Raw genomic sequence first — 14,019 nt, forward strand, 5'->3', positions numbered from 1 at the left:
GGAGGAATGTACACATCGGCCACAAAACAACACAAAACAACACAGAGACACAAACCAAGTCTTATGTTTGCTTCTTTGCTGAATGTAAATTATTCACTGTGCTCTATCAGACCTTATGTTTCTATCAGTGTATCAGACCAGCTGAGCCTCAACATGGCTGAGTCCAAATTCAGGCGCTGCAGCCTTCGAGGGGCGCGTTTGAAGGCCAATGACGTCACAACGCCGCGCGAAGGCTCCTTCGCGTGCAGCCTTCTCTTCTTTTCCTCTTTCTGGAGGACGCAGCGCTACTGTCCTTCGCGGCCTCACATATCCCAAGATCCTTTGCGCGCTGCTCAGTCCCGAAACAGAAGCGGGAAAGAAAGAGAAAATGGCGACATCAAGTGGCGCAGACACGACATTCAAGTGTGAGTCTCGGGTTTATACTCGGTTTTTACTCATTTGAACATCCGACGCCAGATGTGTTAAACTTCAAGAGACTATAAAACCTCCACATCTCAACTTTCAGTTAAAATACGTGACGCTGGTGATGCTGTGGTAAATATAGTTGTTACTCACCGATGGGTTAATGTTTATTTTGTAATGTTGATAATTCAGTTTAGATTTGACACATTGTACACACACACATAAATGTACACGTTTGATAGATTTGGACCAAAACAGACTTTAATGCATGAACACCTGGTGACGCAACCAGGAAACACTCCGAAGGCTGGACCGACCCATTTAACAGCGGTGGACGCGAAGTTGAGATTAATATTTAAAAATCTTCCAAGAAAATAAGATTTAAAATGTAAACACGACAAACGTCTGAGAGCTCCGGTTCATAGTTAATAGTAAAGTTTAAAAACTATAGATTACATTTTCATTATTTTGATGACAAACTGACACTTTGTTGATTTGAAACGTGATCGTTCAGACAGGATCAATAAATCATCTCTTCAGTCACTACAAAGGCTTCATGTGTCTGAGGGACAAACCGGAAGAGGCGTGTCCGCTGACGTAAGCGCGTTACGTCAGCAGGAAGCGCGATGTAAACAGACGAACAGCGTCACTAATAACCTGTGTTAGCGGTTTGTGTGCTTGTTGTCGACGCGGACTCACTTTAACTTTGTGTCTTCACACTTTCTGTGTCTCAGCTTCACCTCGAGCTGTTAGCTGAGTGCGGCTAACGGGAGCTAGCTGCCTGCGCGGTAGCGTTCACCAACATGGATGATAACAAGGTGAGAGGCTCGCGGCTGATTAACGACGGTTCACCTGAAACCAGCACGAGTTTACTGTCGGCTCGGTGGTGAAGCAGGTGTCAGACTCACCTGCGGTCCTCATGGTAACGAGCTGGTGAAGCTAAGTGAGGCGGAATATGAACGGTATACTCGGCTAACTGTACTGTTAGCTGGCTAGCTAGCTGTAGCTAGGCTAGCGTGCTCGCTGTATTTGCGGCTACATTGATAACACAGCTAGTTAAACTAGTTAGTTTTAATAGTTTAAGTCATGTCAGATAAAATGTGGCTGTGATGTTTAAATAGTTTAACACTTTACTGATCATAATCAGACAGTGTAACTCTGTTCTGGTCTTTGGCCTGTTAGTTATATTATGATAACTTCATGTATTAGACACAGATTACTTTATTAATCTATAAGGAAAATTCTCCTGTTTCAGTAGAAATAAACATAAACTCACAAAAACACGCAATATAGCACAGACACAATATATTAACAATTAAATGAATACAGCCACCACACTGCAAGATTACAAAGGGACAGATGGAATAAATAAAACAATATTGAATATAAATCTGAAATGGGATCAGTCAGGCCGGCTGGGAAATAATGGTCCTTGTTGCAGCACAGCGGGAGGAGCCTTGAGCCTCATATGAATAATATTGATTGAGTGAATATATGAATAATATTGATTGAGTGAATATATGAATAATATTGGATTACAGACGATGACTGTTGGTCTTTGTATTCTCGATCAGCTGTTGACTCGTGTTTGTGTTGTTGTCCTCTGATCTTATGATGGTGAAACATGTCGACTGGACTGACCAGGTGATGACAGGAGGGGACGTACTGAGTGTTGGAGACGTGTTTAGACGGACTCCTCATTAACTTTCCATTATATATAGATTAATAACATCACTGTGTTTTCAGATGGTGGCTGGTAAAGTGAAGAAACCTGGCAAACGAGGACGCAAACCTGCAAAAATTGACCTGAAGGCCAAACTGGAGCGAAGCCGTCAGAGCGCGAGGGAGTGCCGAGCGAGGAAGAAGCTGAGGTACCAGTACCTGGAGGAACTGGTGTCCAGTAAGGAGAGAGCCATCTGTGCCCTGCGGGAGGAGCTGGAGATGGTAAAGTGTTTGTCTTCAATGCATTTGTTAAAACTGACTCATTACTGATGCTCACTGACTGACTGAGACCTTTGGATCTATTTTCTCAGCAGTTAATGTCACAAATCAGATTTAAAAAATGCTCTAAAAACACAACCAGTGACTTCATAAGATCAGGTCATGAGATAAATACTGACTGATAACTGTTGGTGTTGTTACACCTGCCTGTAAAGGGATAGTTCAGGTCTTTTGATGTTGTATGAGGTAATTATCCCCCGTCAGTTTGTTACCTGCAGTGGACGATGTCATCTCCCAGCTGGTGTGGAGACGCAGCGCACAGCACAGGCAGGAAGTCGAGCTTCATACTGCTGAAACTGAACCAGCAGCAAGACATATTTTAGCCACTCAGTCCTACCTTGAAATATATATATATCTGTTTCAGTGTGCACTATATCTGTAACAATGTTGGTGCTTTACGTTGACGTTAAACAGCCTTTTCCTTTGGCACTACATTCGCTCAACCGTACAACATCTGTATTCCTACGCACAGATGCAATGTAGTGCCAAAGAAAAGGCTGTTAAAGCGCCAAAATGATCAAATTCACCTTACACTTAAACAGATATATGTATTTTAAAGGTGGGACTTTTTTCGGGTGTATTTGGCTAAAATGAAATGCTGAATGTTCTGCTTCTCCACACCAGCGACGAGACGACGGTCATCCACTGCAGGTAAAACACTGAGCAGAGATAAATACCTCATACAAGCCCACATCAACCCGACATGTCTCAGGTGAACCAAACTCAAGCTGACGGCTCTAAATACAAGTGTATTAGTCATGTTCGGTCTCTGTTAACCTGCCAGTGTCAGCAGCAGATGTTTGTGAACACACCGTCTGTTTCATTGAAGCAGTAACACAACATCACCAGACTCCTTTAACAAATGTGGTGATTTTAAGAGTTGTTGAGTTAAAACAAACTTTATAACGTAGTGAAACTCTGTCTCTGACAGATTCTGAATCATTGTCTCCTTCTTGTAGATTCAGCATTAAATGAAAACAGTAAGTTGTGTGTTTCCTTGTAAAAAGTGTCAGTTTGTGGCAGCATGGCTGCACCAGCCTGTCTGCTTCTGTGTCTAAAGTGCTAAAGTCTGACCTGCCAACATTTAGCAGCTGTTTGAACACACTGTTTACACTGATTTCACCATTTACACTCAATTTATGAAAGAAGAAACATTTTATTGATGCTAAACATGTCACATTTTACAGATACACTAAACAGTAACCAGTATAGGCGACTTCTTTGTCCCCAGACTCCCTTAACAAATGTGTCAGTTTAGTGAGTTGTTGAGTTGGAGACACTTTATAAACTGTGTGAAACTCTGTCTCTGACTGATTCTGACTTATTTGTTCCTTCTTGTAAATTCAGCAAATGTTCTACATGAACTTCTTTCAGTCTTTGAGGAGAAACATGGCGTCTGTTTGTCCCAGTGATGGACGGGTTTGTTTCATACAGAGCAGGAAGTGACATCAGATTAAGACAAATATTAACACCAGGTGTGAACATACTCGATGAACTTCAACATGTCGGTCTGATAAAATAAGAAAACAAGAATTACAGAAATGTTCTAAAGAAACCGTTATTATTATTATTCAGACCGTCTGCTGTCAGTCGATGTCACTTTATTTCGACTTCATTTCACTTTTGAAACGTGGCACCAGTGTCGGTTCTCACACGGTGTGCCGGCCGCGTTACCGCCCACCAATCACAAGTCTGATTGGTTCCCTGAGTCATGTCATCGTGTTCCTGATGTGAGGACTTAAAGGAGTTTACTGCGGCGTGGGTGATCTCAACCCTCCGGCGTGTCTGCAAGGTAAGAAACAGCTGAGAGACTCCTGGTGAGGGCTGGTGGTGGACTCACTCCATCAGGAACATTATCGGTGAATGATGTTATTCATTACAGTGTCACTGGTGATTAAAGGGATCTGTCTCCTGGTTTTACTGCGTCCGTCCACGTCAGGATTAAATGTCTGCTAACCTGTTAGCCGTGCAGCATCTGTTACCATGGTGATTACATTTGTTTTGTAAAGATAAACAGCATTAATGTTTCTTCTTTGTTGTGTTTCCGTCCTCAGTACAAGCAGTGGTGTTCAGCCATGGATCAGGGGAAGATCCCCTCTGAGATTAAAGCTCTGCTCACCGGAGACGACCAGAAGCTGCCTCAAGGTGGCAGCAGCACCAAGACGTCCAAGAACAGCAAGAACAACATCAGCAGCAACGGTCAGGGCTGATGTGACGGACACCGAGCGCTCCTGTGTTTTTATTTTACATTTCATACTTATTCTGGTGTCTAATCTTTGACAGTTTGGTTTGTGACCGCTGAAGGTTTCAGGTCACTTTGAGCTTCGACATGAACTCTTGATGTTTCTCGTTTCTTCTCCAACAAACAGTTTCAGCCGTCTGTCCTCCGTCAGGGGTCGGAAGGTTCCTGCTTTCTTTAGATGCAGTCAGTCATGATAAACACAACAACATCATCTTTGTAGAGTTTTTACAAATCCAAAATGCCTGTTGAGGGTTTCTGAATCAGGCTCTGTGATTCATCACCTCTTAAAAACAGTTACAATTATTTTTAACTTTTGAGTTAAAGAAAAGATGTTTGACAGCTGAGCTGCTTGTTGCTTTATTTGTCTTTTTCTTTTAAAACGTCTTCACGTAACGATTCTCAACTTCCATCAACATTAATAATACAAACCAGCCGAGATGAATTTCATCAGTTACTGTTGAAGTCTTTAAAAGTCGTGCTGCTGCAGTGACGTGTTTAAAGGTTTAATTTGTGTCGTAACTCCTGAGAGAGAAAACAAGGTTGTTGATTTTATTTTGGGACATTTTAACCTGAAAGGTGTTGATGGTTAATTAAATATTAGTTTAGTTTGTTTCTCCCACAAACTCTTAAACAATCACATTCGAGTAAAATGTCAGTACAACACAGGAAGTTCTTCTCTTTAAGATGAATTTTCAGCAGCAGCTGTTTTTATTTCTGTTTAATGTTTTAAACAAAAAGTCAGAACATCAAACATCTTCCAGTTCCTCACTTTACCTTCACCTGACGTTGGATCAGCAGGTGACCGACTGACCGACTGACCGACTGACTGACTGACTGTATATAAGAACGCATCAGTGGATAAAATAACCTGGTTTGCTCTTTACAGACGTTTCTTGTCTCTGCTGCCCTTCATGATGTATTCACACACTTCAGTGAACAGAATATTTTTACATGTGACTTGTGTCCAGAAGAACAGAAGACCTTCCTGTTGTAGCATTAAGTGTCAGCTGAGAGGACAAAGAGTCGAGCGAGTCAGTCGATATATTTTTGTACTTTCTATCAGCTCAGAGCTCGTCGTTGTGTTTGTGGATGTTGGACTTGTTTTTACGTCGGCTTTCTGAGAGCGAATCGATTGTGACCATAATTAAACACGACGCTTCTCTTGAGTTTGTTCCCTCTAAATGTTCCCTTGAGTTTATTTCCTGCCCGACGTGTTTGAAGCTCTTTACTTTGCCGGAGGTGAAGAGACGCCGCCGACTGTTGCACTTTGTTGAGTTTGGCTGAAGCACTTTGTTGGATGATTGTATCTGTCTGAACTGTCTGTGTGAGAATAAAAGTGTGTTTGACTCCGACTGGTGAAGTTTCATTGTCTCAAGTCCACTCACGGCCACTAGAGGGCGCTGTGTCAGCAGCTGGTGTCATTTAAAGGGTCATTCCACAGTTTGGGGAGAACTGCTGCGTATTTGAAACAAGTAGGATGAAGCCTCGTGGCTCCAGATGAAGCTGCGTCTAATCTAATAATCAATAATGATTCACCTGCAGTGATCTCACTTAGTGGCTCTGATGCATTATGGGTAATGTAGGCCTCAAACATGGGGAACTGGTGGAGTTACACTTAAATGAGATGTGAATTTAATGTGAGCTAATCTGTTTGATGGATTATTGATAATGCAGCCGAATGCAAGAGAGATGTAATTTAAAGGAACAGTTCGCCCAAAAACAAACAGCTGAAGTAGCTGGGGACTCGTTATAAAACATTAAAAACAACTAAAAGAAGAAAACACCATTAAAATTCAGCTGAATCAGCTGTTGGCACTTCCTGTTTGCAGTGTACTCGTGGATGAACAGACAAACATCACTGGATCACAAACCTTAAAGACATGATGTGTCTCAGGCTGCTCTGCTCATGTGAGGAGAGTCTTTGTTTAGGATTTCTAATTGATTTATGGCGTCATGACGATGAACAACTGAAGCTGCACACTTGATTTAAAACAGGAAAACAACCACAGAAACATGTCTCCACGCAGCTCGTCTGTGTGGCAGCTAAATGTCATTTCCATTTAAACACACGTTACCGTGCACTGATTTATTTCACTTATTGACCTTTGACCTGACGCTTTATTAAACCTGTCCTCACTGTGACCTGTCCTCACTATGATCTGTCCTCACTGTGACCTGTCCTCACTATGATCTGTCCTCACTGTAACCTGTCCTCACTGTGACCTGTCCTCACTGTGATCTGTCCTCACTGTGACCTGTCCTCACTATGATCTGTCCTCTCTGTGACCTGTCCTCACTGTGATCTGTCCTCACCGTGACCTGTCCTCACTGTGACCTGTCCTCACTGTGACCTGTCCTCACTGTGACCTGTCCTCACTGACCTGTCCTCACTGTGACCTGTCCTCACCGTGATCTGTCCTCACTGTGACCTGTCCTCACTGTGACCTGTCCTCACTGTGACCTGTCCTCACCGTGACCTGTCCTCACCGTGACCTGTCCTCACTGTGACCTGTCCTCATTGTGACCTGTCCTCACTATGATCTGTCCTCACTGTGACCTGTCCTCACCGTGATCTGTCCTCACTGTGACCTGTCCTCACTGTGACCTGTCCTCACCGTGACCTGTCCTCACCGTGATCTGTCCTCACTGTGACCTGTCCTCACCGTGATCTGTCCTCTCTGTGACCTGTCCTCACTGTGATCTGTCCTCACCGTGACCTGTCCTCACTGTGACCTGTCCTCACTGTGACCTGTCCTCATTGTGACCTGTCCTCACTGTGACCTGTCCTCACCGTGATCTGTCCTCACTGTGACCTGTCCTCACTGTGACCTGTCCTCACTATGACCTGTCCTCACTGTGACCTGTCCTCACCGTGATCTGTCCTCACCGTGACCTGTCCTCACTATGACCTGTCCTCACTGTGACCTGTCCTCACCGTGATCTGTCCTCACTATGACCTGTCCTCACTGTGACCTGTCCTCACCGTGATCTGTCCTCACCGTGACCTGTCCTCACTGTGACCTGTCCTCACTGTGACCTGAACAGTGACCTCGCTGATTTATGTCTCAGTGTTTGAGCACAGCAGCTCTGTGATCCCCGGACACATGTGGACACATCCAGACCGTCTGGCCAGCTGGAGACTGAAAACCTCCCTGTCTCAGTGAGTCCCATTGTGTCTCAGTGAGTCTTATTGTGTCTCTGTGTGTCTCTGTGTGTCTGTGACTCCTCGTCAGGGTTTGTTTGGTGGTTGAGGCTTTTCAGCTGAAATACATTGTGAAAATACCAGGTGAGTATTTGTAGACACATTTATTTATATTCTGACCAAAGCACGGCGTGTACAGTCCAGACAGACGTTATTGACCTCGGCAGTCTTCAATGGTTTTATCTCAAATTTCGTTGGGAAATAACAGAAACCAGTTCATATAACTTCATGTGCGACAAATACTATGAATACATTTCTTCCAAACTGCCCCGTCACCATGAGTAAAATGAGGGCAGGCCACTGACTGCAGACTGTGCTACCTGAGAAATCCTTCAATATTATAAACATCTACGTGAGTGTGATTCAGCTGGTGATCTGTTGTCTGTGTTGAGCAGCCACGTCTGAAAAAGCTTGTTGTGTTTAGTGAAAAGTCAGAGTTACTAATCTGACCGGACAGTCGGGTGTCGTCTGTAAACAGCTGAATGATCGACCGTCCTGTTTCACAACGTTCCTGCAGAGCTGTTTCCTTTTATTGGTAGCTGAAGCGTAATAACTGGGGACTGTTAACCTGCATGTTCTGAGCTCCAAACGTCCCAAATTATACATATTTTTGAAAATGTTGTGCACACAAGATTCAAAATAATCTTTCAGGACATTGTAAGGCCTTCCTATAAATATCTACTCAAGGTGAGAACTTCTAACAAAAGCAGCACTTGTGGCCATATTTCTGTCGCTATGTTTCATATAAGAAGCCAGCATTTATGTAGCTAGCTAGTTAGCAAGTTATGCTAGTCACTGACTCCTCTTATGCCTTCCTGTCTTTGGCGTCTAATCTTTTGTGCACATGATGAAAAAATATATACTTGTAGAAATAGACCTGTGACAATTTTTGTGTTGCTATTTTTTGTACATGTAGCCAGTTTACATAGCTAGCAAGTTAGCTAGTTATGCTAGTTACCGACTCATCTAAGGACTTCTAGTCAGGTGTGGGCACAAGATGAAAAGAAATATGTTTACGAAGTCGTAAACTTCCCCATACGCGTGTATTTACTTGATGAGAACATTAGCAAGCATTTAAGTAGCTATATAGTTAGCTAGTTATGCTAGTTACTGACTCCTACGCACTTCTTATTCTTAGAATCTAATCTTGTGTGCACATGAAAGGAAAATATCCTTCAGGACGCCATAAGTCTCCCTATAAATGTATATTCACTTGTTGAAAACCCATCAAGAAACTTCTAACAAAGGTATGACTTGTTGCTATATTTCTGTTGCTATGTTTCATGTAGCCAGAAGTTATGTAGCTAGCTAGTTAGCTACATAATGCTAGTCACTGACACCAAGTACATGTTTTTTGTTGGTTTAGAAGTATAGATCCAAAATGACGCAAATACTTCAAAACAGCATAAATACTACATAAAAAAGTACTAAATGCACCTCAAGGTGGAAATGTTTCGTTAACAACTGCGTCCAAAGTCAAGAAAAACTGAGAACCCCACATTTTTAAGCCAACACATTCAAGAAGTCCTCACAAGGACAGACATTGAGATACAATATAAAGCATAATTAAGCATCTGCATGATGTATTTGCAGACCTGCTATTTGTAATTTGATTGATATGTTTAAGAGAACTAGGTTTCCAAAACAGCTGACGTTCAAGACCACTTTTGGAAAAATACAGCTAGCAGTGAGACTTCTCTGTTGAAGTCGAAGGTATTTTCAACTTTGCTTCTAGCCAACATCCAAAATTTGAAAAGTAGGCACTAGTAGTAGGGTTTGCTAAATAATGCTTTAGCCTCCAGCAATCACCAAATTCATCCAAAACTAATCCAGAATTTAAAAGTAAATTAATTTTAACTGTTTTATCAGGTTTCTACAATCTTAAGCTAGAATCTTTTATCTTCAGCTCTCCGTTAACAGACCACACAACAGAATTTAAAGCTTTGTGATTAGTTGTTTCTTATGGAAATGTACCTTGGAGGTCGCGTTAACACCTTTTCTTTCATTTTTATGTCCATAGATTTCTTGTCCTTTTTTACCAAAGAAACAAATTCTTTCTACCACAGTTCATCACCAAGGACAGTTTCATGTTTCATGTCCATCAAAGCCTTCGAAGTGCTTAAAGTCACCTCGCAGTCTGTTACTAATCAAACAAAACTTTTACTTTTTAAACCAAGAATATTTCGGATCCTTTTCCTCGCTCTTTGCAAATGTACCGTCTCTATTACTCTGTATTAAAGAACACTGATCTTTCCTTTAACATGATCGAGCTCAGTTGACCTGAACAAACTGTATAATTAGGGCTCGGTTGACCAACTCACCATTACTCTTAATGTAGCAAAGCAGATGATGTCACTGTTACCAGTTGGCTAGTAGCCAATACTAATGTTAGCTTCTACCACATACATTACTGTAGCAAATCAGATGGATTTACAACAGGTCACTTTATAGATGGCCACAGACTACAGTTAGCTAGCTAACAAGCTGACATTATCGAAACACAAAATCAGATGCATCAATGGCAAAACAATCCATCAAAACACAGCACAGAAAGAAATCATGATTCAGATCTTAAGTATAAAAATGATTAGCTGTTCACAGATGTTGAGAACCTCCAATATGGCTGCCAGAAGGTGTGTTACAGCAGAAAAAGCCCTTTATACAAACTGAACACATCTGTGAGCTGTTGTCTTTGTCGAATACAAGGCTCACCTGCAACGTTGTGTTGTTGAAGAATACAGTTTTTAAACTTGTTCATTTTTGTACATTCACAATTTTAACACCATCCAAACTCAGACAAACGTGTTCGGAGGGTTGGCATTAGTGGGCCAGGCCACCTTCTTTTCCTTTGCCTCGCGGTCAAATGTATCATACACCGAGTCCTTGGTGACCGTCTTTGCTTGCACGGGGATGTCCACCACCCCAACATAGTTCTTTTTGGCCATCCGAGAGCTCGCAGTGATGGTGTACGCATTACTGCGGTAGCATTTCATGGATGACATGCAGAATGTCTCCCTCATGCCCCTTCTGAAGTTTGCATTGTAGACGGAGTACAGGGTTGGCTTGGACGCTGTGGAGCTGAAGGAGATCCATGCGATGGCTGTAAAGAACAGCAGCCCCTGCCTGCTGGGTCCATCAGACTCCCTGGGGTGCCACAGCTGGGCGATGAAGAAGGGTGTCCAGGTGAGGAAGAAAACTGAATTGAGCATGAGGAACATCTTGATGGTCTTGACTTTAGTCCGTGGGACGATGTTCATTGTCCGGCGCACCGTGTGGCCATCAGCACCGATCCTCCAGATGTAACGTACCACCCGCTGGTAGAACGACATGATCACCACCACTGGGACCAAAAAACCAAACAGGAGGTGGACGGCAGCATAGGCTATACTGCCCCAGGTGTCTGAGAGGAAAAAGTCACAATGGCTGCTGCCTGTAGAGGTGGAACCATAGAAGAAGAGGCAGGGTGACACGAAGGCGGCATCAAACAGCCACGACGCCAGGATCATCTTCTTCGCTTTCTCTCTGGACACCTTGAAGCTGAGGGGGTAGACGATAGTGTAGAAGCGGTCTACAGAGATGGAAAGCAGGACGTAGACCTGCACACCTGGGCAGAGGTGCTGCAGGTAGCGAACAGCTTTGCAGGCAGCGGCGCTCAGCGGCCATCGTCCTGATGCAACCTGCAATAGGATGAAGGGGGCGCAACCCAGGCTCATGAGCAGGTCTGCACAGGCCATAGACACCACAAAGTAGTTGGTGGTGGACTGAGTCCGTCGGCTCCGGTGGATGACCAGGCAGACGAGGGCATTTCCCAGGATGGAGACCAGCCAGAGAACCCCAAACACCAAACCCAGGACAGCGACCTCGCCTGAAGTCAGCTCATAGGAGATGGAGGTCCTGTTGGGCTGGTCGGAGGACGAGCCCTCGAGGCTGCAGGGGGGGGTTGTAGGGGAGGTTGCCAGGACAGTCGAGTTTACCCTCTCAGAGTAGTTAAATGACATCTGATACATGAAAGATGGAGAGTAAAGGGAGGGATTGACACCAACTGTGTTTGATGACTGGGCATACACCATAGCTATACAGCTTCACCAGAGAGGAGCTGTGGAGACAGAGAAACATATTCATCATTAGTACAAACACCAGCAGACACTCACAACAGAAAACACCTCATTAGAGCCCTAATGTGCTGGAACATTTCTTAAAAAAACAATAGTGTATCCATCCGCCGAGTACTTCTGTGCAGGCCACAGTTCATTGTGGTTCCTGCACAGGCACAGTGCTGGTTGGTTAGTTGGTTGGTTGGTTGGTCGGTTGGTTGGTTGGTAGGTAGTCTGTTCATCGATTGGTTCATTGTAAACTTGGTTTGTTTGTAGTCTGTTGCTCGGTAGGTTGATCCGTAAGATGGATGGTAGTCTGTAGGTAGGTCGGGTGATCCTTCGATACAACTGGAACACAGTCAACTTGGGAATGATGTCATTCTCAGCTCTGACTTCCAACTTCAGAGGTAAATGGATCACACCGTTAACTAGTCAGTTGGTTAGTTGGTTGGTAGTCAGTAGGTAGGTTGGGTGAGCGATCCTTTGCTCAGCTGGTAAATATGTTGGTAGATCAGAAGGTTGGTTATGAGATTGGTTGGTAGTTTGGTAGGTAAGTGGGTAGTTGTGTTGCGTTCCATTTGAACTGGGAAGTCGGAGTTTCCAAGTTCCCAGTTGGCGCCTTCAACTGGAACATCACCTGACTTCAGAAGGTCGGATTCACCTCACCAACCCTGACCCCAAAATCCAAGATGGCTGCTCCACTTATCACTTATCATTGTCTAACTTCTATGTGTGGACATGTTGCTTCACTGATTTGATGTGCAAAACACCATGTCATGCATTACCAACTGGTATTGCTATCAGTGACTAACAATGGCTAACTGGTATTCCAACTTGTTGTACTGGGACGCTGTCAGCTCGGGCATGACATCATTTCCAGCTCCAACTTCCTTGGTTGGTTGGTAGTCAACAGGTACGTAGGTTGGGTGAGCGATGATTTGCTCAGCTGGTCATTAGATTGTTGGTAGTTTGGCAGGTAAGTGAGTAGTTGTGTTGGTCAACTGGTTTGTATAAAAAGGATGTTCTGTGATGCCAAACGAGCCCTTGTGAAGATGCTTCTCCTCCAGCTCTCATGAAGACATTTACCGGACTGATGGGATCGTTTCTAACTGAGAAAGCCAACATCAGCAACACACCTCAGCAGACTGTCAAAGACTTTAAATAACGAAGGGAAACGTCTAATGAAGACGTAGCTCCACTCCAGAAGTGTCATCTGGGGAAATGTACATTCTCAAGGAACTGAACTGTTGACACCAAATAACCCGGAAACAAGTCGAATCAGTTAAAACATGAAATAACTTTGTTGGTTTCAGGACCAGAAAAATGACCTCTGAGCTTCAAAGAAGTATTTTATAAATATCTGCAGCTCTAAGCAATCAGCAGCAGTTAATTCACAACCTGTGCTGGCAGCTGATTTCATTAATCCTTCTCAGGGATCAGTTTAGTGTCCACAGAGATCCTGCTCTCCTCTGAGGTCGCCCATTAAAGACGTGAAGAAGCTCATGTGGGAAAACCTCTTTGTTTATCGTTGCCTTTGTGTTTACACGGCTGAATATCAACCTTAGCAACCTCATCCATCCGTCCACACTCGCCACGCAGACGTGTGCTGCTCGAAGCAGGAGATTATTTATCCCGTAAATTCAAAATAGACGAACTTAACATGAAAAACAAAAAAGGTAAATAAAGCACAATTAAAACATTAAAGCTTAGAGCTGAGACGGGTACAAACAATTAACAATTAATCAAATAATTAAAGTAATTGTTAGATGTGGTGTGTCATCAAATGTCTGAAGTTGTCCATCAACTACTAGTTTTACAAAACGGGTCCAAGAATTTCTTTTGTCCAAATTAATTTAAGCAACGTTCTCGTCCTTTAAGACCCATTTTATATAAACTAAGACTCATTTTATATAAACTTAAGGCTCATTTTATATAAACTAAGGCTCATTTTATATAAACTAAGGCTAATTTAAATCCATCCTGATCTCAGTAAAGAGTTAAACGTCTTGATGGAAAAATACTGAGAAGCAAAATCAGCCTTTTACGTCTTAAAGTGAATAAATTAATCTCATATTTAT

General features: G+C 43.2%; 2 protein-coding genes across 3 annotated transcripts; one reads left to right on the top strand and one right to left on the bottom strand.

Moving 5' to 3' along the window:
• The first annotated feature begins 1,005 nt into the window (after positions 1 to 1,005).
• Positions 1,006 to 5,997, top strand: crebl2 (cAMP responsive element binding protein-like 2). Of its 2 annotated transcripts, none has more exons than XM_073481080.1 (3): positions 1,006 to 1,220; positions 2,149 to 2,346; positions 4,458 to 5,997. In XM_073481080.1, the coding sequence occupies exons 1-3, from the start codon at positions 1,206 to 1,208 to the stop codon at positions 4,611 to 4,613; spliced, it is 369 nt and encodes a 122-aa protein (XP_073337181.1). In that variant the 5' UTR covers positions 1,006 to 1,205; the 3' UTR covers positions 4,614 to 5,997. The 2 variants fall into 2 exon arrangements, with proteins under 2 accessions (XP_073337181.1, XP_073337180.1); XM_073481079.1 differs by lacking the exon at positions 4,458 to 5,997 and adding an exon at positions 3,979 to 4,448 and having other exon boundaries at positions 1,022 to 1,220.
• Positions 5,998 to 10,639: 4,642 nt separating this feature from the next.
• On the bottom strand, positions 10,640 to 11,917 carry gpr19 (G protein-coupled receptor 19). Its single transcript, XM_073481072.1, has one exon. The coding sequence runs from the start codon at positions 11,915 to 11,917 to the stop codon at positions 10,640 to 10,642; it is 1,278 nt and encodes a 425-aa protein (XP_073337173.1).
• Between the last annotated feature and the right edge of the window lie 2,102 nt (positions 11,918 to 14,019).

This window comes from Pagrus major, chromosome 14 (assembly GCF_040436345.1).
Source record: "Pagrus major chromosome 14, Pma_NU_1.0".
NCBI lineage: Eukaryota > Metazoa > Chordata > Actinopteri > Spariformes > Sparidae > Pagrus > Pagrus major.

What these genes read in the sequence shown, in the direction of transcription:
- crebl2 (XM_073481079.1), top strand. An exon ending in TGCGGGAGGAGCTGGAGATG is followed by an intron (nt 2,347 to 3,978) that starts GTAAAGTGTTTG and finishes ATTATTATTCAG; the next exon opens with ACCGTCTGCTGTCAGTCGAT.
- gpr19 (XM_073481072.1), bottom strand. Translation starts at nt 11,917, where the DNA reads ATGGTGTATGCCCAGTCATCAAACACAGTTGGTGTCAATCCCTCCCTT.